Source organism: Nomascus leucogenys, chromosome 19 (assembly GCF_006542625.1).
Source record: "Nomascus leucogenys isolate Asia chromosome 19, Asia_NLE_v1, whole genome shotgun sequence".
NCBI classification, from domain to species: domain Eukaryota; kingdom Metazoa; phylum Chordata; class Mammalia; order Primates; family Hylobatidae; genus Nomascus; species Nomascus leucogenys.
Window position 1 is genome coordinate 63,766,691 of NC_044399.1, and position 26,937 is coordinate 63,793,627.

The following is a 26,937-nucleotide window of genomic DNA, read 5'->3' on the forward strand; positions in this document are numbered from 1 at the left end:
TCTGTCAGGAAATTCCTTGTGGAATGGAGTTCATCGGTTTCGGCTTGCTTTCTCTCACTGCCCAGTGGGCACCTTCCCACCCCCACCCCCCAAACCCATTGTCACTCACCATCCACGCATGGCCTTGCAAAGGATAAAGAACCCTAGCTCCAGTGAACCTTGGTGCTGGGTTTGGGAGGTCTTCCCTCGCCAGTACAATAGTCTCCTCTCTGATGTGGCCCACGGTAGCGCGTCTGCTTCATGACTGGCTCTATTTGTGCTTTCAGGGTTACGTGGTTATGTAGACTGGGGGCTAGCTGGGGAAGCAAAGCCAAACCCAGAGCTTCATGGTCACAGATTTCAAAGCCTTTCTTTTGAGGGGTAACACAAAGGAGCTTGTGAAACAGATCAGCCTCAACAGAGCAATAGACTTCTATGGTGCTGCAGATAAAGAGAAGAGGATGTGGGGCCAGTTTATCAACTGCACAGGCGACAAAAGGGAAGATTAAAAGTCCTCTGAAAATAGGAAATAGAGTGGGCAATAACTGCTTGCCCTTGAAGAATTCTTTGCTAGTAGTTTAGGAATAATGGAGAGGCTCAGTGGGCGGGAGGGAGCTGGATTCTCTCCTCTTCCTCACCTCACTGTGTGCTGCCGCCCTCCAGGCAGAGTCATGAGGAGGTTTCACTTAGAGAGAAAGACGGGAGTAAAGGAAGCAAAAAGCTCTGACTCTGAAAACAGTGCTCCCCTTTTTCTCTTCTTGCCATTTCCTTGGAAGGACGTTTCAAGCACCTGTGAATTCTCTCTGAAATTCAAATGCTTCCTACTCCCTTAGCTCATATTGGAAGGTCTTTCCATCTTTATCACTTAAATATTAATTCATTGAAGAATACTAGTTACATGTGCACTGTGCTCCAGGCACCATGTCTACCAGAGGCTGGCCTACCACACCGTCATCTATCATTCATTCAGGAAGGCACTGGCCCAGCTCCCTAAAAGCTTGTGATCAATTATGGTCAACACAGCACAATTGACAAGACCTCAGTGCCCTTAGTACCAGTTTGCCTCCAATTATACCACCAATCTGGGGGCTTGCAACATAATTTCTAATGTTCTTTCGTAGCTCTTTTTTTTTTTGGTCTTTCAAGAGAATATAGTGTTCTAAATATTGTTTGTTTGCCAATATTCCCATGAAAATGTTCCTTGTTTATGTTGTCTTTAAAAATATCATTTAGCTTAATCTGGAGCTCCAAGGCTAGTATAACTTAATCTGGAGCGCTAAAGCTAGTTATGGTAAAATCTTATACAAAGTGAACACAGACACAGATACTCATTTTCAAGCTTGGTTTCAAACTGAGGCAGCGTTATAAAGGAAATCGTTAAGAACCTGGGTTAAACAGTACCTGGTACTTTAGTAAGCCCTCAATAAATATTTGTTGAATGAGTGAGTGAATAAATTCACTCCGACTCCACTTTCTCATCCAGGAATAAGGGAGGTAAATAAAGTGAAACAACTGAACATTTTGTAGTTTACCAGCTGAGGGTAAAAAATCTCATTCTCTTTTTGTTGCTAAAACCATCCATCTGCCAAATGTCACTTCCTGATAACAGCCCATTTCTAAGTCCTCATTTGTAACTAAATGTTGGGTGACATAATTAATGCTTAACACACATTTGAATTACAAGCCAAAGGCAACTGCAAATCCACTCTACAAGATGGTCATTATGAAGGCCCAATCCATACACTGCCAAAACATGGGACTTATTCAAATTTAGGAAAATGAGGGAAAAGAATCTGAACCTTTCTAAGATATGGGAGTGATGAAAAGAGGGGGCCTTGGCAAGAAGGAGGGGGAGGGGATTTAACCCAAAGCCTCTGAGATACACTAATAGTGTCTGGAGATAAACACTGTTGAGAGGCCTAATGCGTGTGGCTCCAGGCCCGCTTGCAGCTGGAATGTCGGCTGGGCACTTATCTGCAGTCCCCACCCTCCCCTACCTCCTTAGAGTGGACTCCTTCACCGGGGCTCCAGCAGGTCACTTCTGTCATTGCCATTCCCTGTGTGCAGAATCAAACCAAGTGCGGCAGTACCCGTGACAACAAGCTGGCTAGACCAGGGGCCAGAAAGCAACCCTCTCATTCTGCCTTTCCTGAAATTTAGCTAGGAAGCATTTTTAATGTTTTTTGCTAACAGCAGTTAGGCTGAATTAAAAAAAAAATTAAGGTAATTAGGCAGGTGAGAGGAAAAGGCCTAACTCTGAGGCTGACAGGAGAATGGACACAAGTAAAATCCCATTATAATGACTACTTTTTTTTTTTTTTTTTTGAGATGGAGTCTCGCTCTGTCACCCAGGCTGGAGTGCAGTGGCGCGATCTCGGCTCACTGCAAGCTCCGCCTCCCGGGTTCACGCCATTCTCCTGCCTCAGCCTCTCCGAGTAGCTGGGACTACAGGCGCCCACCACCACGCCCTGCTAATTTTTTGTATTTTTAGTAGAGATGGGGTTTCACCGTGGTCTCGATCTCCTGACCTCGTGATCCGCCTGCCTCGGCCTCCCAAAGTGCTGGGATTACAAGTGTGAGCCACTGCGCCCGGCCTATAATGACTACTTTTATAGACAGAAAGGCTTTGTAAGATGAAGTTATTTCCTGTGCACAGAAGCAGCTGGGCCGCAGAGTCCTGACTACCCCGACAGAACAACCACAAGGAGCACTCTCTGGGCTGGGCCCACGCTTTGCGGCACAGCACTCTCTGTAGCAAGCACTGGACTGAAAGCTGTTGGCACTGTGACGGGGAGAAAAGCTGAGCTGCTTACAGTTCATTGTGCAGTTATAAAACAGCAAACATCAAGATCAATTCACATTTGCTTAGCTTTCACAACGTCCATCTGCTCATCTGTGTCATTTTCTTCACCCTGCCATCCTACCTCACTTGCCCCTTGCTGGATTCCCGAAGTGGGCCGGTTAGACACCTACGTGGGACCCACACCTCTCACCGGGCATCTAGAACAATTAGAAGTTCTTTTACACTATCTGATTTTTAAAAAGTCAAAGTAGTTGTGGTGGGGGGGAAAATCAGAATCCCATAGAACATCCTTAGAGTTATTTTATGTTTTATGTCTTTGCAAGAAGAGAGAAGGCATCACAATCTCTTCAGTGCTCAAGGCCCCCTGGAATTCTTAATCTGGCCCTGTAGCCACCACAAAAAGCACAAAATGATCCAGACACCACAAAGGGGAAAGGTGCTTCCCGACATGCTGCATTTCCTTGCTTGGTGGAGCACTCTGACCCATGGGCTGCCTCGAATGCCCAGTGTTTTCTGTAGCTACGGATCTTTAAATATCTCTCCTCCAAAATATATTGGGCCTTCAATATATGAGGCTGCAGGATTTCCATTTCAAATCTTGGCTCAGCTGCTTCCTCTCCATCTTGACTACCATCTACTAAGCCCCAGGAACGGCTTTTGCAAAAGTATCCTCAGTCAAGGTGACTGGGTGACTAAAGGGTTGGTGCTGAGTATTTCATGTCTTGGCTCAGAAGGGAGTATGTTCAGTGCAACCTGCCTCCCTTCAAACATGCATCCTTCATCCATTTCCCCACTTGGAGGGTCACTGGTGTTAACAAGCTGCGTCTTCAAAGGATGATCAGATTGATGCTTCACTACTTAAAAGGCAAAATGTTAAATTAACTAGGGAGGGCCAAAAGAGTGGGGGAGGGAGCAGGTCTAGGGTAGGTGGAGCCCTAGTGGAGAGAGAAGGAAGTGGAGGAGAGGAAGTAGGAGGTGAGAGGAGGCACACAGGCTTGGAAGGACAATAAAGGCAGGCTTTTGCAATTTATTGACTTTCCAATACCCTGGAGAACCTGCAGCACACTGTTAAATGATCCTAAAAGTATGACCCTGCTCTTATGCTGCCTCAAGCTCCCATGAGTCTCTCTCACCACTGAATGAAGTAGGAGTTCCTCTGTAGGTGGCTCATTCTTGCGCGTGTCCCCACCCCACTCTGCACTGGCTTTCAGGCCTGCAAGGCTGTGTACAGGCTCTTCCCTCTCTTGCTGGAAAGCATACTCCCTCCTCAAGGAAACTGGTCATGACTTAATTCTGTAGTCTTTCTTCTCCAAAGTCGTCTGGGACCAGTTTGGGGTAAGTTAAGAGAGCCCACAGCCCTCTGAAGATACCCTGCTAAAGCTCTTAGATCACTCAATCATTTGATTACCTGCCTGCCTCTCCCCAAAGAATCGGAGACATGATTTCCTGAGGACACTCACTGGGTTTTAGTTATGTTTCTGTCTCTCAATGCCTGGCAAACAGTAGGTCCCCAGCTGACACTTGCATGATGAAGCAATTATGGGGACCAGTTTATAAAGGTGGTGATCTAAGGTGATCCATCTTTGGGGGCTCAAAGATTAAGTGCTTGGCAATACCACAGAAGATGGGAAACCTTTTTGGCCATTTTTTTTTTCTCAGAAGGGCTCTTTATAACTATACATGTCCCCTAAAATAAGAACCCAGATGAGAGATATCCCCTCTGTGAATAACATAAATGACACCATTAGTAACATCTCAAATAATACTGTCTTCCTATGCCCTAATCTCTAGGTATTTTCAAGATATTCTAATGGCTAGAGCTCCGTCTGGTTCTGTCTTTGCAAACTGGTGGTTCTTAAAGTGTGGTCCCTGGACCAGGGGCATCAGCAGCAACTAGAAACTTGTTAGAAATAAAAATTCTCAGACCCCACCCCAGCCCACTGAATCAAAAGTTCCAGGGGTAGGGCCCGGGAATCTTTGTGTTAGCAAGCTCTCCAGGTAATTATCGTGTTCTCTGAAGTTTGCGAACCACTGTTTTAGACTTTAGCGAGACCACAGGGACAGTCTCATTATTTGAAGTACATATTCATGTGAGGATGATGAAATGTAGATTCATAAGGACATCAACCTTTCCACCTAGGCAGTACAATCTAAGTGAACATTCTGCAATAATGGAAATGTTTTACATCTGTGCTGTTGATAGTATAGCTACTAGGTACATGTGCCTTTGGGCATTTGAAATATGGCTAATGGGACTGGGTAACTGAATTTTAAAGTTTAGTATAAATTTAAATTTAAATAGCCACTTGAGCCTAGTGGCTATCACACAAGACAGTACAGCTCTAGAAGATGACTTAGCAGTATAAGACCACATTCAACCCATTTCCTAAAATCCCAGAAATAAAAATCTTTTTAAAAATACATTCTCTTAGATTCTATCACCTGTAAAATAGAAGGTACCTATGTTCACTCATTTGTTCGTTCAATTAAATATTTGCTGCTTATCTCAAGTTGGTTCTATACAATTAATGTTTGGAAACTTTTTTGAAGTAGTTTAAAGCATTATGTAAAGTAGTAGTATTCTTTCTGTAGAATCTTCACAAGGCTTTAAGCATATGGTTTGATCTGCAATTAACTGGGATTCTGGGGGCAGTAAGTCATGTTGTTACTGTGTGCTCCACAATGCATTTTTAAGATTTAAAGTAAAAGGATACACTGTAATAGAAGCCAACCTCAAAAACTGCCAAGGGAACTTCTCTTTGTGGTTATACATGTCTTTCAGACTGCTCTGTTTCATACCAGGTTCTGTTGGGGTAGAAAAGGGGTCTCATTTTCCAAGACAAATATGTACTTTCATTCTGCTACCTAAACAAGGGATGAGCTGCCCTTAGCTGTCCATCATTAATGAGTTTGTATACAAATGATTAAATCTGTATTACAGAAAGACTATAATCAACATTAAAAAATTTATTTTAGGCTGGGCGCGGTGGCTCACGCCTGTAATTCCAGCACTTTGGGAGGCCGAGGCAGGCGGATCACGAGGTCAAGAGATGGAGACCATCCTGGCCAACATGGTGAAACCCCGTCTCTATTAAAAATATAAAAATTAGCTGGGCATGGTGGTGGGCGCCTGTAGTCCCAGCTACGCAGGAGGCTGAGGCAGGAGAATCGCTTGAACCCAGGAGGTGGAGATTGCAGTGAGCCAAGATCGCACCACTGCACTCCAGCCTGGGCGACAGAGCGAGACGCCATCTCAAAAAAAAAAAAAATTATTTTAAATATGACTATTAGCAGTTTAGCCAAATCCAGACTATCCCTAAGCAAATAAGGGCTCTTGCCTGAATGTGCACTCCTAAGTGAGGACTTTTGAAAAGCTCTTTTTCTCTAGCCTCCGGGGAGGCAACTCCAGCCTGCACATGCTGAGGCTCTCTTCAGGAGGAAACTGCCTGGAAGTGTGACAAGGGCCTCTAGCCCTCAGCAAGAACCTGGGCCCTAGGACAACACTGCACAACAGTGGTGACCAAGTTCTCCATGGCCTGGGACTGAACTGACCATACCAGTCTCCTGTGCTACCTGTCCCTAAGGCTGTAATACTTGTCCCTGACTCTGGCCCTGTCTGGGTCTTCCCAGATAGAGAAGGTTCTTGTTGCTTTGTGCCAGGTTTGAGGAAGTTGAATAGGGTTCAGGTACTCCTGCCAGGGATGGGGTGTCTCCATCAGATAGGCAGGTGGCTCAGTGCAGGGACCCAAGTGCTGAAGTGGGGCTACACCCTTGAGGAAGGGGGATACTCCCCATGCACAGCCTAGGAAGTCCCACACTGTCTTTCATGGTCTCCACCTCAAATGTCTGCACAATCACTATAAAGGTTTGAGGGGAATAAGAGGGAAGAGGACAGTTGCACTAAGCGGGAGAGGGAATTGGGGTCAAGTCAGGTGAGCTCCAGGTGGAACTAAGGAAGAAGAACATGACTGGGAGCAGGAGGGCTGGTGGTGTGCAGGTGTGCTCTGTGAAGGTCAACTATAAACCAGGATGAACACGCAGATGTCATCTAGCTCACGGATGCCAAGCCCAGGCTTTAAACCCTCCCTTCCCTCACCCACTGCAAACCTCACAAAAGGACCCCAGCACTCTTTCCCACCAGGCCTGCAGGCGCCTCAGTCTTCAAAATAACAGCCAGAGGACAAGGCTGCATTGCTCAGCTTACAAACCAAACCAAATCTTCCATTTCCTGATCTGTGCCAGTCCCTCCACTGTATGAAGGAGGACTCCTGAATGATAACAACAGCATACAGATCCCAAACTGAGCCCTCACCATGGTCCAGCACCTTACAAATAACAATTCGTTTCATCCTCACAATGACTCCAGGAGGGGAGAAGATTATTAGCCCCATGTGGGAGATGAGGAGACAGTGGCAGAAAGAAGCTGAGTTCAGCTGCGAAGGATGCACACCTCATGAGTGGTGGAGTCGGGCTCCCCACCCAGGCAGTGCTGCCGGCTTCCTTGCTCACCACCACTTTGCTGACACTGCCTCCCACGTGGATGGGGCTCTGGTTTTAGGTTTATCACAGAACACACAAGCACATTCGTTTTAGAATATGGTATTTGTAGATTCATTAAAATCTGACATTTACAGGATATTAAAACCATTCTAAGAGACAATCATGGTAAAGGTGTAATCGCATTTGTAAGCTTGCCAAATTGGAGTGTAAGAGCTTTTATGAAAAGTTTCAGAAATGTGGCTTACAGGGTAACGGTTTATGGTCAACTGCCTTTTGATCTCTCATGTGAAAAATATGTACTTACATATATTGCAGGAAACCTCACCACTTCCTTCCTAAGTGTCGGTCAAAAACACTAATTACTTGACTAATTAGACTGTGAAACTTCCCTTACAGATGGTAAAAATGAGCTATTTTCACCCCACAAATTTAGTTGTGACATACCACCAAAAAAATGTAGGAATCTTTCAATGGTTTTATTGTAGACAGTATGAACAATTTAAGCAAATCATATAAAAATAAATTAGAAACTAATGAAAATAATCTGCCCTTTCATAAGAGGGGAACACAGGAGGCTGGCTCATGAGATGAAACCCCTTTGATGGGAGACTGGAGGCTGGCTCCAGATACCTTCTCCCCGCCCTATGAATTGGTTAGTCCTAGCTTGGTTTGTGATTTTCATCGTGGCTTCAGGTACTTTCTTTATCCACCTGTAGTCACAGGCAGGCAGTACTGCTTCCTTTGTTTTCTCCCAGACATTCCCTACAAGGGAAAGTGTGTGTCATGTCCGCCCACCAGCCAGGGTGACATGGTCTCCCTTTACTCTGCGTCCACAGAATTTCAGTCTGCCACATCAGCACATTTGCCAAAAGAATTAATGTGGGATGGAATGGAATCGAACCAAGTGCTACAGCTCGGGGAGGAAATGCCTCCTGGATCAGAGTGTGCTCATGTGAGACTCCACATCGCGGGACACTTACCAGCATCGAGGCTGCCCATGGCCGCTGTCCAGCCCATGACAGGCGGGATGGCCCCAACCACAGCTCCGACCCATGTGTTGGCAATGCTGATCCTTTTCAGTGGTGTGTAGCAGCAGGTATACAGGAAAATGTTGAAGAGCCCCAGGACTCCTGTGAGTGGATTCACCCCCAAGGTCAGAATGGCAACTCCTGGAACAGCACAACAAGTGGCAAAGGACACAGCTAGCAACGGGCTGGAAAAGAGCAGAGAGCATGGAGTGATCATCTCCAACTTAACTCAATCACACTACCTAGAATCGGCACTGACAAAGTGCAAATAATCCACCTATCCAGTAGAGGCAATACTGATCTGACTTATTCCTGGATATGGGGAATCCTCTTTATGAAACAAACTTACAATAAGAAAGAATATGTTTGTAGGAGCTCTGGCTGCTCTTCTTGATTTTGCTAGCTAAGAGTAAAGTGGTTAAGAGAGTCAGGGTTAGAGTGTTCTGCATTCATATAGGTTCTGTCCCTTCCTGGCTATAGGGCAGCCAGGTTTCACTTACTCCTCTCTACAAGAGAAATGATCATCTTTTCCTCCTAGGGTTGAAGTGAAGACCGACTGAGACAATGCCTCCTGCTCAGTGTTCCATTTTATATTTAGTCATGAACAAACCACTTCAAACACAATATTGGAAGATTTGGGCAGAAAATACTACCTGAATTCTGGAAGCTGTTCTTCCCCCGTATTTATACTTTATGAAAACATCACTTAATTAGTGATCATGAGTAGCAATGATGTGCCTCTGACTGCCATCATTACAATGTCTGTAATGAATTACAGGCTCAGCATGCTACCGGTTCCTGACAACGGTAAACGCCAGGCGGCCGTTGTGTAGTACCAGTGCTGTAACGTGACTTATGGACACGGGATTTTCAAGGGGAGGTCGCACAATGTTATTTATGTAAATGAAACCCATCATCTAAAACTCTACAATGATAATGATTATTGTAGGTCTGTTTCTCAAAAGAGCCAACTTCTAAAAGTAGACTTTGTATGGAATCTTGTGAAAGGCTTTTAGAGAGTCTAGATAAATTGGATCTACTAGTTCCTGCTTATATGCATGTTTATTCTTTCTTGAGAAACCTAATGAGGTTACTTAAGGCCGCCTTCTCCTAGCAGAAGCCATAATTCCACTTCTGAGTAAGGTATGTTTGTGTAGCGTTCAGTGACCCTGCTGGATTACAGATTCCACAACACGTTTCTTGGCAAGCAAGAGTCACCAGTGTGCAGCTTCTAGGGTGCTCTGGTTTTAAAAACAGCCAACTCCCTAGAGAGGCAGACTTTACCCTATGTGCATACATGTGAGATGATACCCTTCTATGCACAGGGTTGCAGTGTTCCCATGGCAGGAGAGAAGGCCTGTACCTATGAGAGGGCCCCTCTAGGAAAAAGACTAACTTGTAGAACTATGATGAGTTAGAATTCAGCCAGGAGGGCTGGGCGCGGTGGCTCACGCCTGTAATCCCAGCACTTTGGGAGGCCGAGGCGGGCGGATCACGACGTCAGGAGATCGAGACCATCCTGGCTAACACAGTGAAACCCCGTCTCTACTAAAAAAATACAAAAAATTAGCTGGGCTGGTGGTGGGCACCTGTAGTCCCAGCTACTCAGGAGGCTGAGGCAGGAGAATGGCGTGAACCCGGGAGGCGGAGCTTGCAGTGAGCCGAGATTGCGCCACTGCACTCCAGCCTGGGTGACAGAGCGAGACTCCGTCTCAAAAAAAAAAAAAAAAGAATTCAGCCAGGAGGAGGCCAGAGGAGAGCCCAGCAGCTGGAAGTACAGTACTGAATGATGCCAGGGCAACAGAATATGAAAGCTAGAAGTGACTTGATGGAGAATTCTGGCCACCACTCTACCACTCTGCTATGGGGGCCAGCACTGACTCTTTCCTTCCATGCCTGCAGCCACTGTGCCCAAAGAGTGACCCAACAGAATGGGAATTTTGATGGAAAATGAGAAAATATAAGGGATATGTTGCTGTCAAGGTGCTTGTGACAGAAGAACCATAAATTACAGCTGAGAGACTTCTGACTGCATGTTCTACCCTAAGGTGGCATTTCCACCCACCTGTTCCTGGGCCATCTCTTCTGAACCCTGTGGTCAGTTACTTCCACAACACTCACTCAGGTACCCTCAATAATCCATTCTGCCTTGTCCATCCAACATTCCCACCCTGGATCTGCTCAATAACCTACTGTCTCTGCTCCTGCTGGGAAAGCCCTACACTCATACTAACTGGCCCCATTTCAAGGGGATGGTTTAACAGTGCGGGTGCTTAGCCAGGGCTGATTTCCATTTTCGTTCCTTATAGTGACTATTTTAACTCTTCTCCTGCCTTCTCAAGGGTCCAGGTTCACTCTAGCTCCCAAGACACCTTAACAGATGCCTTTCCCTCTTATACAACAGTGACAAATGCCCTCAGATTTACTTCCTTTCTCCCATTTCAGAAGAGGCTGTCTTCATTCCTTTTAAAGATAAACCCTCCACTTTTGTTTTTATTTAATCTCCTCCCTAATCTGTCTTTTATCTTCTATCTCTACTGTCTATTAACCTCCTGCATCAAATAAATTACTTTCTTCATATTTCCCCCAAGGTAATACCCCTCTTGCTTCAACACTCTTCAAAACCAAGCATCCTGATGGAGTGGACCACACACATTCCTTGTCTCTATCTCTTCCATCCCTCAGTTTCCTATTTGTTCCTCAACTGTATCCCTCACCAACTGCTGAAACACATCTCTCTAAGGTGGAGATATACAAGGGGACTTCAAAAAGTTCATGGAAAACGCATATTATGAAAAGACTATGAATGGATTTCAAAAATTTTTTGCAACAAAATAAACTCATACTAACTTGTTATAACATGTCTGAACAGGATCTAGATTGAGGCACTAAGGAGGATAAGACATCAGTTTGAAAAGAGCCCTTATCAAAGCAACATGAATTCTGCTAAAACAGAAGCAAGAACAAATATCAAATTTATGCTAACACTTGGATGGAAGAATAGTGAAATCATTGATGCTTTACAAGAAGTTTATGGGGACGATGCCCCCCCAAATCAGCAGTTTACAAATGGATAACTTAGTTTAAGAACAGATGATGTTGAAGATTAAAGTCCACAGCTGCAAACCATCCACATCAATTTGTGAGAAAAAATGAATCTTTTTCATGCCCTAATTTAAGTGGACCAACGGTTAACAGTAGAAACAACAACCAATACCATAGACATCTCAATTGGTTTAGCTCACACAATTCTGACTGAAAAATTAAAGTTGAGCTAACTTTCCACTCAGTGGGTGCCAAAACCATTGTACCCAGATTGGCTGCAGACAAGAGCAGGGCTTTCAATGGAAATTTTAAACAAATGGGATCAAGATCCTGAAGCATTTCTTCAAAAAAAAAAAAAAAAAAAAAAAAGAAGAAAATGAATATATAACAGGAGGTGAAACATGGCTTTACCACTACAATCCTGAACACAAAGACAATCAAAGCAGTGGCTACCAAGAGGTGGGAGTGGTCCAGTCAAAGAAAAAGCAGACAGATCAAGAGCAAAGCTCATGGCCATAGTTTTTTGGGATGCTGAAGGCATTTTGCTTGATTCCTTTCCAGAGGGCTAAAGAACAATAACATCTACTTATTATGAGAATGTTTTGAAAAAATTAGCAAAGCTTTAGTAGAAAAATGACTGGGAAAGCTTCCCCAGAGAGTTCTTCTCCACCACAACAATGCTCCTGCTCATTCCTCTCATCAAACACGGGCAACCTTGTGAGCATTTGGATGGGAAATCATTAGGCATCCACTTCACAGTCCTGATTTGGCTCCTTCTGCCTTCTTTTTGTTTCCTAATCTTAAAAAGTCCTTAAAGGGAATCCATTTCTCTTCAGTTAATAATGTAAAAAAGAATGCTTTGACATGGTTAAATTCCCAGGACTCTGTGAGTTCTTTACAGATAGACTAAATGGCTGGTATCATTGCTTACGAAAGTGTCTTGACCTTGTTGGAGATTAGGTTGAGAAATAGGCTTTTTTTTTTTTTTAATTTTAATCTTTTAATTATATTTTTTCCATAATCTTTTTGAAGTTCCCTCATACATCATATGACCTGGAACCCTGGAACCATCTATCTTCCCAACATGGCACACAATATGATTTTCCAGATGAAAGATTACAAAGATACCTCTGTGTTGTTACATCTCCTATATACCCAGAAAGGAAACTTTAGATGGCTAAAAAGCAGTACACATATTATAATGTTGTTCTTCTTCCAATAAGGTAATTTATAGCTTATAAGAACAGATTTTTTTTTTTTTCCTATGAGACTCTAAAAAACTAGCTTTATTTTGGGAGGGAGAAAAATGTGGTTGATAAACATTTTATTTTTCCCGAATTGGCCCTTGTGTTAAAAAAAAAAAAAAAAAAAGAAGGTTGTTTACTCCTTCTCCAAGTTCTGTGGAGGCCAGTTGGATTCAAAGGTATTAGTGTTCTGAAAAGCCCTTTTGGAAAAGCACACATGAATTTAATTTATTGAGATAGGCCATTTTATGTGGAAGTTTAGTTTCTGACCTTTGTTGAAGTCACAGAAAATGATGTGGCTCAATTTTGGTGTTTAAATCAATGTGCACAAGGGCATGAATGAAAACTGGGTAGGTTGACAAGCAATGCAAATGAAAATGAAGCTATTTACCCAGGATGCCATGATCACTCTCAGCATCCAGGCACCTGAAGGAATCCTTCCCCTTCTGGCACGAGGAGCCCTGAATCGGTGGACTTCAGAGCTTTCTTGTGTTATGGGCAAAGGTACTCCAATTGCAAACTGTGTGAAATTTATTTTCCTGTTATGTTTCATTTTTCCTAAAACATTTATAACAAAAGTAATATACATCCAATTCAGAAAATTGGCGACTCTAGAAAATCACAAAGAAGAAATTCTTAATGAGTTATTCAGAGAAACATACTAGTTGATATCTTCCCAGCCTTTTTCCAATGATATAACTACTTAAAAAAATTGAGAATATGCTAAATTGTGGTTTTATTCCCTGATTTATTTCAATATATCTTAATAATTTCCCCAGGCTATTAAATATATTTTTTACATCATCATCATTAATATTTATAACACACAGTGGCTTATTCTTTGGATACACCACAATTAATTCAACCAATATACTTTTTTTCAGACATTCAGTCTTTTTCCATTTTTAAAAATCAAAAAGGATGTTGGGATAAATATCTTATGGGTAGACTTTTGTTCACAGCTCTGGTTAGGAGAAGTTCCGAAGATAAATTCCTAGATCTGAAACTGCTAAGTCAGATGCTATGCACATGTTGTAGGGATTTTGACATGTACTGTCAGGCTGTACTCCAGAGAGTTTGCACAAGTTTACAATCCCACCAGCACTATGAGAGCACCACTTTCTAGAAACTGTATCAACACTGGGTGTGGCATTAAAAACAAAGCAAAACAAAAAATAAAATTTGCCAATAGGATAGAAACAGTATTGAGTTTCTTAAAAAAAAAAAAACCTTAAAATTAACAAATAAGACAAGTTTACTGAGATAGCATTACCTCATTTTAACAATGAGAAACTGAGACTCAAAGCAAGTAAAATAACTTGGAAACTTGGAAACAGGACCTATAGGTTAGGAACTTCTCCTAACCAGAGCTGTGAACAAAAGTCTACCCATAAGATATTTATCCCAACATCCTTTTTGATTTTTAAAAATGGAAAAAGACTGAATGTCTGAAAAAAAGTATATTGGTTGAATTAATTGTGGTGTATCCAAAGAATAAGCCACTGTGTGTTATAAATATTAATGATGATGATGTAAAAAATATATTTAATAGCCTCAGGCTCATTTGTTGGCTCATCAGTTTAACCCAGAGTCTCCCAACTGTATGTGGGGCACACTGGTGTAATACAACTTGCAGCAAGCCTCCTCTTTCCTGGGTCTGCTGAGGGCCTGGGGTGGCTGGAGTCTTGAGTTAGGATGCCATCACCTGGGAGTAGCTTCCTGTGGGCTTAAAAGCACCTTCAGTTTACTCCATTATGCAGATAGCCTAATACTGCATTCCCTGAAATCAAAACAACTGTATATAATATGGTAAGCAAGACAGGTGTGGTCCTTGTCCTGGGGGCACTGATGCTGTAGTGGTAGTCAGTTCAGTGGGCAAAGGCAAGCACGTGTGGCACAGCAGGGAACACGGCAGTCAGGGGAACCTAACCTAGTTTATGCTGGTTGCTGGACAGGGCGTGTTTCTAGGAAGAAGTGATGTTTAAACTGAGACCTGATGGATGGGTGGAGATGGGCGGAAAGGGTGGAGAGGAGAGGTGCAGGCAGTGGGAACAGCGTGTGAGAAGGCCAAAGAGGAGAAGAATGGCAAGTTTATGTTCCACATATCTGGAGAGTAGAATGAGGGTGGGAGGTGTCAAGAGAGCACAGAAATTAGGTAGGCCACATACAGAGACCTCTGGGCAAATGCAGACTCAGTAAGTCTTCTAGATTTTAAAAAGTGGAAGAAAATGATCAGATCTGCTTTTTAGAAGGACTACTCTGCCTGCCATGTGGAAGTCAGCAAAGAGAGACAAGCATTTGTTTAATTCACCTCAAAAGAGAGGCTCAAGTTAGGCATTTTAAAGGAAGAAGAATCGTGGGCACACCACCACATAATTTTTATCAAATGCTTCGGTGAGAGAAACAGCCTTCAGCTAGCTTGTATCATTAATCTATCTTCCAGATTTCCTAAAATGCATTGGTGGAGCACATTAGACCAGCAGAGAGCAGGCCCTCCTCTCCCACTGAACGGCTCTTTGGTCTGATGACACGAGGGTGATCATGGTTTGCACTTTTAGTTCTATTATTCTTGGCTCCACTTTGTCTCTCCTTAGTCTTCTTTTTCTGGACTGTTTTGTCACATTTTACATATCTTTGCAAGTTACTTGAACTCTTGTTTGAAATAAGGCAGAGGAAAAAAGTTAAATAAAGGGGTAACTACAGGATTTTCTTTAGAATATTTGCATACAATGAGACATCAGTAAAAAAAAAGTAAAGGACTCTCTTTGGAACTGTTAAGTAGAAAGAGGACAAGCAATAATAATGGTTTTGAAATAAAGAGAGAATATATCAAACAATATGTGGGTTATTAAGTCTGATTTACCATGAAATCTTTAAATATCATGGTTATATTCAGGTTGTTGAAGTTTAGCTGTTTTAATCAAGAGATCTATCTTTTAGATGTGTTCATTTTTCATCTCAGTTAAACACAACTATGATTTTCTGCCTTAGTGCTTATAAAATGTAGTCAGAGCTAAATCTCAGAGATCTCAAACACTATTATGTCAAAGACTGATTTCTTGTTATTTTAGGTCAATTTATATACTCTTTCTCCTAATCATACCATTCAGCCTTTGATTAAAAAAACAAACAAAAACCGTCGGCTCTTCCCATTCCTAGATGGATTTTTGACAGCATCCCAAGCCTGGAGATGCACACAGGCACACACACACACACACCTGAGTTTTCTCTTTTCATAATTTATTCAATATTTAAATTTTTTGTGAAATAGGTTTCTTTTTTATTAGTCCTTTTACTCCTTTTTATCATTTAAATTCCATAGCAGTTTACTTCCAGTTCAAGTGTTACTCTGACATCTGGTTTCTAGAAGCAAGATAAGGAGAAAAAAGGCTAAGCTGGCCTCCTTGGGCGTCTCTGGGCTCAGTTACCTTAGGAAAGAGGGCCTCATTGGAATTTCTGGGTAGATCCTCTACACCATGATTCTAAGTGTGACTCCTGGACCATCAGCATCACCTGGGAACTTGTTAGGAATCCACACGGTCTGGAAGCTCTCTGAGATTTGATAACTGCTATACCATTACCAATGTGATGCTGGTCCCCATCTGGCCAAGCTACATATGCTGAGCCAACATAAGCCGCTCCACTCCAGTGCTGACTGTGGCCGGCCTGGTTAGGTCACCCACTTTCAGTTGTCTTTCATTATATATCTCTTGGCATGTTCTAGTGGAAGAACAGAGGCCTGTGAACTAGCTCTGTTATCAATTAGCAGAGGAACTTTGGATATATCCTTAGACTTCTGACTTGCCTGCACTATCTACTTTGTTTTAATTTAATCATACAGCTACAAGTGTTTTGATTATTAAAAGTACTTAAAGGGCAAGATGAAGCAAGTGTGGTAAACGTCTTGATAGTTGTTGATTCTGGGCCATGAGTATGTTGAGGGTCCACTGTACTCACTCTACTATTCCATCTGCTGGGATTTTTCATAAGAACTATGTTTTTAAATACTTTAATACTTTTTTTTATTAGTGCTATATTCTGGTTTCCTCATGGTAGCATAACTAAGCATGCTGAGTAGGATCAGGTGGTCTGCATTCTAGTTCTGACTCTGAAGTTAACTAGTTATTTAAAAGTGGGTAACTTATTTAACCTCTCTGGTCCTTGGTTTCCTCAACTGAAAGGGTGTATTAGGGCTCTTTCAATGGCAAGACTGAAACTTTCAAGTCAAACTTGCTTAGGTAAAAAGGCTCAATAAAAAGATAACAGGGAAGGCGGATTTCTACTTGTTAGCCGTGTGATCTTGAGCAAATTATTTAATCTGTTGGCCTTAGATTCTTCATCTGTAAGATGGGAGGTATTTTATAGAGTTGTCTTAAGAATTAAATACAATGATGTAAATAAAGCACTTAAAAAGTGCTTGTTAAATGAGCACATAGTGTTGACTTGTTCATTCATTCATTCATTCATTCATTCATTAAAATTTCTCATTGCCTAGATAGCCACTATGCTAAGTGTAGCTGTACAGCAGTGAACAAAACAGGAAGAGTTTAGTCTAGAAAGGAAGACAGACCTCAAACAAACACATGTAAGTACCATGAACTCTCCAATTGTAAAATCGGCTACAAGAAAGAACAGATGAAAAAAGACAGAATAATTTAAATAGGAAGGACCTATTTAAATGGAGCTGGAGGGAGGGGCTGATAAACTTGCCATAAATTGTTTCCCCTGATTTATTTTGTCAGACTTATAAAGACTTATGAATATACCACTATTTTTATCTTCAATTTTAATTTTACTTAGAATTTAATTTTATTATACCAAATTACAAAAAGTAGTATATTGAAAAGCTAGATTGATCACATACAAAACATGATTTTCAAACGTTGGTGCTCTTGCACCGCTGCAATAGTAGCTGTAATGGCCTTTTATTAAGAACAGAGGAATTAATATCTCTGTGAGTGATTCTTGCTGGATTGAATTTAAATAGGAACAATCTGAAATAGAGTTGAACAGGGTGTGATAATATTGCAAAAAAAGTTCTAATTTTCAACAACAGAATAAATGTATGAATAAGAAAAATAGCACTATTTGATAGGGGGTGGGCAGAAAAAGACAGTAATTTTCTTGAACAAAAAAATTGTTTTATATTCATTCACTCATGCATGCAAATAGGTTCATGGTTCATGCTGAAGGTTGAATGATGATTTATTTCAAAACTCATATACAAAACCGAATTACATTTTAAATTAAGATGTCTTTCTACAGAGCATCACTGCTTGAGATTTTTCTACCTCTGCCTTTCCTGCCCAAGGCTACTGTAGAAAAGAAACTGATGCATTGAGAGTGGGGAAAAATTGATCCACACATTTCTATGAATTATTTTTTTCTCCTTTGTAAATATAACATTGTTTTATTTACTAAACATCAGCCCTTACATAGCTCTATGAAAGTATAATTTTCTACAGAAATTAAGAACAAATAAGAGAGAAACAAGCTTTAATTTGGTGCCTATTTATTGCACTTAATAAATGTAATTTAAATTACCTGACTTTTAAATAACTTCCTGGAAAAATGTGGCCTTTCTGTTAAGTAATGTCTCAGAGAAGCCTATGAAATGTTAAGTCAAGAAAGCTTTACATTTTGAGCAGCTCTGCAGGTAATTAGTTTAGACAAAAATTAATTTCATACTTCTTGGTCATTCTTCCACAATAAATGACCTTGAAATTACAAAATAAAATATCCTTCCTTCAAAAACAAAAGAAAATGCAAAACCTTAATCAAACCAAGACAATTTAACTTTAATTTCCTGCATAAATCCCACATTGGAGCTTGGAAATGAATTTCTGGAGAAAGCCTCTACAGAAACTGTTTTGAAAACGTCTCCCCAGAATCTTATTTAGGAGTTTTCTATTTCTGAACATGTCTCAAGTTATAGATATTGTAGAGTGGCAGACGACTGATGTAAATTCAGAACTTAAGGAAACCGTGAGGAAAATGAGAAAACAAAACCTATTTTAAAAGAAAATTAAATTTTAAAACATGTTTAAAAGAAATGCGAACAATATAAGAAGAAAATATATTTGGCATAATTACATTCAGAACATGGAGATTGTGGTTTCACACACACAGACCCCTTTTTATTTATTTATTTATTTATTTTAAGAAATGGGGTTCTGTCTCTAAAAAACGCTCAAACTCTTGGCGTCAAGTGATTCTCCCACCTCAGCCTCCTGAGTAGTTGCGATTATAGGCATGCAACATGATGTTCGGCACAGAGATTGTGGTATTATATTAATAATTTTTTTCAAGGAAGAAAACAAACCAGATCTACGCTGACTGAGTTTTGAAAGCTGACTGTAAGAATCCTGTTAATCTAGAAGGAAGAGAAGAAAGATTGCCTATAAAAAAAAAGAAAAAAAAATACCAAAATGAATCTCCCCCATTGCTGACCACTGAGATTCAGCCTTCTAATTCAGAGGGGAGTAGGTGGTGACCCCTGAATTACGCTACACCAATTCATCTTAAATTAAGGGTAATTTGTATAAAGACTTTGGAATTTTTAAGGAGAAGTGATTCCTACTGTCCCAGCTATGAAAATCAGAGTTTCCAGCATTGTAGTCCAATCTCTTAGTCTGTTTTTCCAATTCCTTGAGGGCAGGGACCACCTACTGAATCCCTCCATTACTCCTGGATCCCTTAACACCCAATGCCTGCCATGTGAGAGACACACACTTTTCCCTTCTCCTGATTGAGCCAGATAGTTGAATTCTCTGATATGCCTCCTTATTTTTAATTTATAGGACTCTATTAAAAAAAATAGCTTTGTTCACCTGCACAAAATAGGGTCAATGAATTTTAAAGAGTCTTTGAAAAGCTTTAATAAAACACAATTTATAAAGAATGAAGCTGGGAAATAAAACTATCCATCTCTGCTGCTTTGGAGACTGGCAGCGGCATACACGTGCAGCTACCCGGAGGTATAGGTGCTGACCTCTGACTCCATCTCCTTACCTGCCCCTTGGGACCAGGACCTTTGGCCAGGGACCATGTTTACAAACACAGACATCTACAAGGACCAGCCTGGCACAGCAGTCCAAACAAAAAATGCCTCTTCGGGATTTGGTCTATTGGCCATTATTTTGCCATCTCTGATCTGTTCTGTGAAGGTGTCTAACTGTGCATCTAGCTCCTTTGCCCTAGAATTGACCGCCTTGCCCCCTGAAACACTTCTCTCCATTTTTTTTTTTTTTTTTTTCACGCTCTGTCCCCCAGGCTGGAGTGCAATGGCGCGATCTCAGCTCACTGCAAGCTCCGCCTCCCGGGTTCACGCCATTCTCCTGCCTCAGCCTCCCGAGTAGCTGGGACTACAGGCGCCCGCCAACACGTCCGGCTAATTTTTTGTATTTTTAGTAGAGACGGGGTTTCACCGTGTTAGCCAGGACAGTCTCAATCTCCTGACCTCGTGATCCACCCGCCTCGGCCTCCCAAAGTGCTGGGATTACAGGCTTGAGCCACCGCGTCCGGCCCTCTCCATCTTTTGTATGGCCATCTCTTACTCATCCTCTAAGACTCAGCTCAGACATCAAAAACTCCTCTAAGGACATTTTCTCTCTCTGTTCTCACCTTCCTGAGCCCCTCCACATGGTTGGTGTCCATGTCTGTCCCCAAGCTTTCACAGCACTTCTTAGTCCTCATGCTAACATGGGCTGCTGCCATGGCTGCCCATCCCATTATGCTGTGTTTTTTTAGTGCAGTGACTTTGCACTATTCATCTTTATATTCTCTGAACTTAAGAATGGTGCCCAATTGAACCTTTACAAACCATGCAAAAGAGAGAACGCTATGGTAAGACTTCCACTTATCTAACACCAACCAATGAAAACAGCATTTAATTGTGTCCCATCTTTTCACATCGTCTTATGTGAAAAGAGAGGAATCAAAGTGAAGGGACATTAGGCAAAATGACCCTAGATTATTAGTAAAAGATATTTGCTCCTAAAACATATGTTTTAATTGGCTACAAGTGATAGACTAAGTTACTAGGACAGTTAACTCTTCATATTCATATTTATTAGAATATCTGGGCATTTTCTGATTATAAAAAGGGAGATGAGAACAGAAGAATCCTTCATCCCTAGGAATACTGTCACAGCTCACAACGCTTGAAAATAGTCACAAATGCTTTCTTTTTTCTCATGATGAGAGAAAGGAGTGTAACTTTCAGAAAATCCCAGCAGCGTTCCTCTTGTTCAACCATTGTAATGACTAAGCATGACAATATGTACAAAAAGTTTTTGTGAACTCTTCATACCACGGTTAATAGAGAACAGTTTTATTTTAAGAACAAGTTCTCTACATTAACACCACTATTATTAACTTGAGGCCAAATTTGTTCTTCCTGCTACTTCACTGGTTAACACTAAAAAAAAGAAATTTCTATACTTATAAAATGTTTATGTTCTTATTACATTAGCAATATATACACACCAAGAGACTAATCATAACAATCCTTAGAAACTCTGCAGAGCTTTAGCCTGGCTGGGTACCCGTCTACTAGACTAGTGCGCCTGGGTGATGAATAATATCCACAGCTCCCCTGCAGCCCACAAAATGTTTACATTTGCTTAAGTGCTTACTGGTAAAACCCTCAGTAAATTTGAAAAATGTCTCCTGTAAAGCCCTATAATACTTAAGCTAAACCCTGTTCTTTAAGTTAATAATGCCAACTAAACAATCCATTCATTTCATTTCTAAAACTCCATCTTCATCATTCATTTCAAAACCAGGTATTGACTGACCCCGATTCCAAGTGTTTTAATTTATCCTCTCAAAATAACCTTTTGCTCTGCTCTTATCGTGCAATCTCTCCTGCTTACAGCCCACACCTAAAGCTTACATGTTATGGATCACTCTCATCTGATCCATTAAGTTGGAAAAACTAATGCTGACATGTATTATTTCCCTGTCAGCGTCACCAAGCTGGAAAATAGATAATTCAAAAGAGACATAATCAAAATACAGATGTCTCTGAAATAAGAAGAAAGGCCCAGTCCTGGCCCCGCCTGCAGGAAGCTTTCACTGTCCACTCTGTCCTTCTTTGTCTGACTTTCCAGAGAAATTCTTGTTTGTACCGATCTATTCATTTCATTCAACACATATTTCGGGGCTGCCTTATGCTGTCTGTTAAGCATTTTATACATGTGGTTAGGTTTTTCACCCAGATTATAAAGCTTTGAGCATTATAAAAACAAAACTGACAGTGCTTGTACATTACAGGTGATCAATACACTCTTGATGAATTGAAAAAATAATTGATTCTAAAATATTTAAAAGAAACAGTAGGCCTTGACATCCTTAAGAAAGATTAAATTAGGATAGACCACCAAAAAGGATATCACTAAAAAAATGTATAAGATACCTTAAAAATATAAGTCTGAAGGACCTCAGGTTTGATAAAAGATGGTAGATTAAAGGTGTCTATATCTCTCTTTCTCTGAAAACAAGGAGAACACGAACAGAAACTCCAATTTTAACGGAACTAGGAAACACATCTCTGAAGCAAAATTAAGACTTGGTAAATATTAAGAATCTCTTTGGCTTTAATTATAACACACAGAAAGAATTTGACATAATGTGTTTGCTGAAAGTTGGGGAGCTGGATTATAGCTAGAAAGTTACAAAGCAGAATCACAGCTTTACATACACATTTGGCCAAGTGCCACGTAAAGTCCTGTGGAAGCTGCCCTGGATCCTACCCTTTGCCTTAGGTACTTCTGTCCTCCCATTCCCATCCCTAATGCTTAATTGTCCTCATAACCCTTTCCTTTGCCCCAGGGAAATGGACCAGGGAGGAACTATCAGGCCCAAGCTGCAGCAATCAAATTTTCTCTCTTAAAGATTTGGAATTGGGACAGGGAACTCAGCTGGAGGACCTAGGGGCTAAGGCTGAGGTTGCCATTTTGATATGAGTCCATTTAAGTGAAGAGTGATTGGAAGGGCCCACATGCAGAGAAAAAATGCAGTGAAAGTACAGAGAAAAGCAGAGATGAATGGTGAGGCTGGAAGCTGAGCTGCAACTAGTGAAGTGGTGAGCAGGCCACTCTTTCCAGAAGTCGGCTGCAAAGAGGAGAAACAGAAGAGTAACTGGATGGAGGAGCGAATTTAATAGATTTTTGTCTAAGACAGAAGGACAACCTGTCAAATATGAAGTCAGAAGAGAAGGAACCAATGAGGCAACAGGGCTGGCAAAGGTGCTGGGAGAGCCCTGAGGCCCCACAACCTCCATTCAGGCCAGCTGGTCTCCAGGTCTTACAGCACAGAAGACCATAAGATAGAAAAGGGGTCCCAAGGACCCCCAGAAACATTCCAAGATAGGTGTTAGACTCTGGCAGCTATAATCTGCTGGGGCAAAACACTTGGTTTTATCCTCCTGAGAAGAACTGAGGTATATTTTAGAAGAAATATTGGGAACACTCACTTTTAACCACTTGTCTCTTCTGCTGTCCCCTCCTCTTGGCCACCCTAAAACTACTAAATCCTTTTATCCTATTAGGACCAGTGTTGCAAGCAGATATGCAGCTTCGTTAAGTGGAAGGTGTTCAAGGACACCAGCTGCCTGTGTGATATGTAAGAGGTAAAGGGAAGGGAGTTACTAGTGACGATATCAAACTGGCAAAGAAATGGGCTCAGAGGTGTCAGAAACAAACTACTTGATTTGGCCTCTGCCAAGTCCCACTTACCAGTGTGAGTATCCAGCCATGGGTCCCTGAGGCTGTGAGGTGGCTGCACTGACACAGCCTAAGGAGAACAGATGCAGTGGTTTGGCTCCAAGTTAATAGGGATAAACTCTGTGGTGAGAAGCTGATAGCAGAGGTTAAGACAGCTCCACTGTGACCCCTCTGGAGCACTTTTCTCCAGACTTCCTCACATGCAGGAGCTCTTTAGCCAAATGCACCACGACTCTCGATTTATCCATGAGCATCTGGGATGCTTCCTAAGTGATGTGATGTACAGCGTACTCAAGTTCATCAAGTGGCCCCGAGCCATTAAAGACTCTGATAAATAATTCTATCATAAAGGCCCCAGAGCTGACATAAAAAGCAGAAAGCCACGGGGTCAAGTGTTTCCACAGGAACTACATTTGGTAAATAGAAGCTGCAAAAGGATGTTTCTATTAACTACTTGCAATTATTGTAAGGCCACAGTCTTTTCTGGAACGAATGGTCAAAATAGCTAATAATTTCTTGTGTCCCTGGAAGTTTTAGGATGAATTTAAAGAGGAGGAAAACAGGAAGACCAGTATTTTCCCAAACATGATGAGACAATCATTTTTTCTAAACTATAAGTGATACCTCAGACATATGGAGTTGGTATTTTCTTTTTTTTCCTTTTGTGTCTGCTCCCAGACTAGAACTAAACAACCAAAGTAAATGCTTGGCACACTCTCAAGGAAGCACAGCTCTGCCTTGCACCAGAGCCAGAAGCCCCTAGAACAGTGACGGAGGCAACCAGATGAAGAAGACGAGACATTTCTCTCCCAGCAGTGTGAGAGACGCCTGGCGACTGCTGGCAGGAATCAGCATTTTACACAAGCAATCAACATAACTAAAACTTAAGTACTGTCCTCTGTATTCTCCTTGGGAAAATGAAACAAATGATAATGTCATTGCGTTGATTTTGTTCTCATTAAATGGTATTTTAGCTATAAACAAGTTTTCCCCTTTGATTTGCAAAAAAAAAATATAGAAAATTTCTATGTTGCTTAAAATGTAAAGGGTTTTTACTGTAACTATTTCAAAAACATTCAATTATTTTTCTATTTTACTGTAACTATTTCAAAAACATTCAATTATTTTACTATTCCTTGTTTATTACATATATTCAAGGTCACTTTCTCCATCATTTGAAACAACATAGACAACAGGGAGCTCAGTAAAAAACAGGCAAGCAGCACCAAGACTGGCACTCAAAGCTGTAATAGGACCAGATGCATTTTCAATTTCCTGAAACAGTGGAGCTGCAGTTTATTCAGTTTATTTAGGTCAGCCCTAAGGTGAAACTATATTATATTCAAAATTATCCTTTAAAATCCCCTGAACTCATCTATAAAGTACATGGAAGGTTATGTATGTACAATTCTGGAAAATAATGACTGTGTTCACTAGAGTTTTAGAATCAATCAGTTAAAAGAGAGAACAAAAGAAAAGTCTATATTTAGATGGCTGGGCTTTCAAACCATTCTGCCTTTAAGAAGACTCTCAGTAGAGGAGAGGTGGAGAATTCTATGGGGTTCTGTTTCCCTGCGGGGTTTACTTTATTCTTCTTCATGCTACAAGCGTCGGCAGCCTGGCTAAACAGAAATGTATTTCTGTTGGTGGTGGCTGTGACGATTTGACTGAACAGGGGAGCTGCACCTTCTCTGGGATTATGTTCTAATGTCTCCTTTGCTCCTCTCCCTTATAATGAATTACAGGTAGACAGAGCTATAGCACTGTAACAAAGGTGAAGATACACATAGGCAATAGAGACGGGAACATTTCAGAGAAGAGTAGGCAATGGTAGCCAGCCTGAATTTTGAGCTGAGTAACAGCAGAACTTCACTTCTGCTGTGACCACCCTGATCATCAAGTCATGCAGGGAGCTGTCCCCAAGTCTCTCTCCTGGGATTCTATGGTCTATTTTACCCAGGCAGCTGAGGGGTTCTTCTAACCTAAATCTGATCACACCAGCCCCATTTGTACAAATCATTTCTGGCTTCTCCCACTGCACACGGAGTTCCAGCCCTTCTGACTTCATCTTATGCCACCCTGCCCCTTGTTCACTATGTTCTCACCACACTGGCCTTTCTATTTATGGTGTCAGGTACAAGCCCACTCTGGCCACCATACGTTCCCCCAGATCTCTGCATCACTCTCCTTCAGGTCTCAACTCCAATCCACTCCCTCCCAGTGCCTTCCCGCTCTGGAGTGCTCTCTCCCAATTGTTCTGTATTATCATTCTGTCTCTTTCCTTGGCACCATTGATGCCCACCTAGAATGATCTTTTAGAGCTCGTCTGTTCACTGGCTGATATTCTACCTTCCCCACCGGACTGGAATGAAGGCAGGGATCAGGTCACGCTGGTCATAACATCCAGAGATGCTGAGGACACAATTCTGAAAAAAGTAGTAACAACGATGAGAGCAGTATCATTTACTGACGGCTTTGTAAGAACAGTCGTTTTCTCACATAACTCTATGAGGTGGAAGGCACGATCCTCATTTTATAGGTGAGGAAACAGAGCCTCAGAGAAGTAATATGGTCAGGGTTGGAGGGTGAAACAGGCAGAGGAGCTAGGCTTTCATTCCAGGCAGTCGGACCCCAAAATTTTATGTTCTACAACCTATAGCATTCTATTCCCCAAGGAAAAAACAAGTGCTCTGAAAATCTAGTCTAAAACAGACCCTAATATTTAATACACAAATTTACCCATTTCAAGTGTACAGTTAGTTCTGAGTTTAAAAAAAAAAAAAAGGTAAACATAGTGTAACCACTGCCACAATCAAGATATAGAACATATACATTTATCTTTTCAAAAAGTTTCTTATGCCCCTCTGTAGCCAATTCCCTTCTGTCACCCCCTAGTTCCTGGTAACCACTGATCTTACTTCTGTGCCTAGTTTGGCTTTCCAAAATATCATATAAATGGAATCATATGGCATGTTGTCTTTTGTCTCTGTCTTCTTTCACTTAACATAGTGCTTTTGAAACACACCCGTGTCACTGCGCATATCAGTGGTTTGTTCCTTTTTATTTCTGAGTAGTATTTCAGCCGTAATTTGTTTATCCATTCATCAGCTGAGGGATGTTTAGGTTGTCTTTAGTGATATTTAAGCTAATATTCATGTACAGATCTTTGTATGGACATGTGTCCATACGTACATAGGAGTGGGATTGTATGGTAAATTTTGTTTAAATTTACTGAAATCTGCCAAACTGTTCTCTAAATTGATTGTACCATTCTGCAATTCACACTAGCAATATATGAGAGCTTCAGGTATTCCACACCCTTGTCAGCATTGTATTGTTGTTTTTAATAAATGTTAATTATGCTAATAGGTGTGTAGTGGTTTCTCATTGTGTTTTTAATTTGCATTTCCCCTAATGATTACTGACATTGAAAATCTTTTGCTTATTTAACATCTGTATTTCTCCTTTGGAGTAGGGCCTATTTAAATGTTTTACGCCCTTTTTTTTTTTTTTTTTTTTGACAGGGTCTTGCTCTGTCACCCAGACTTGAGTGCAGTGGCATGATCTTACCTGACTGCAATGTCTGCTTCCTGGGCTCAAGTGATCCTCCC

General features: G+C 41.4%; 1 protein-coding gene across 1 annotated transcript in view; it reads right to left on the minus strand.

The window, feature by feature from the left end:
- The window catches only part of LOC100586480 (protoheme IX farnesyltransferase, mitochondrial), a 142,515-nt gene that overhangs the window by 8,503 nt on the left and 107,075 nt on the right, over positions 1-26,937 (minus strand). Inside the window, exon 6 of the mRNA XM_030799997.1 lies at positions 8,263-8,495. Coding sequence (XP_030655857.1) covers positions 8,263-8,495 — 233 coding nt within the window. The remainder of the gene's footprint in view (positions 1-8,262; positions 8,496-26,937) is intronic.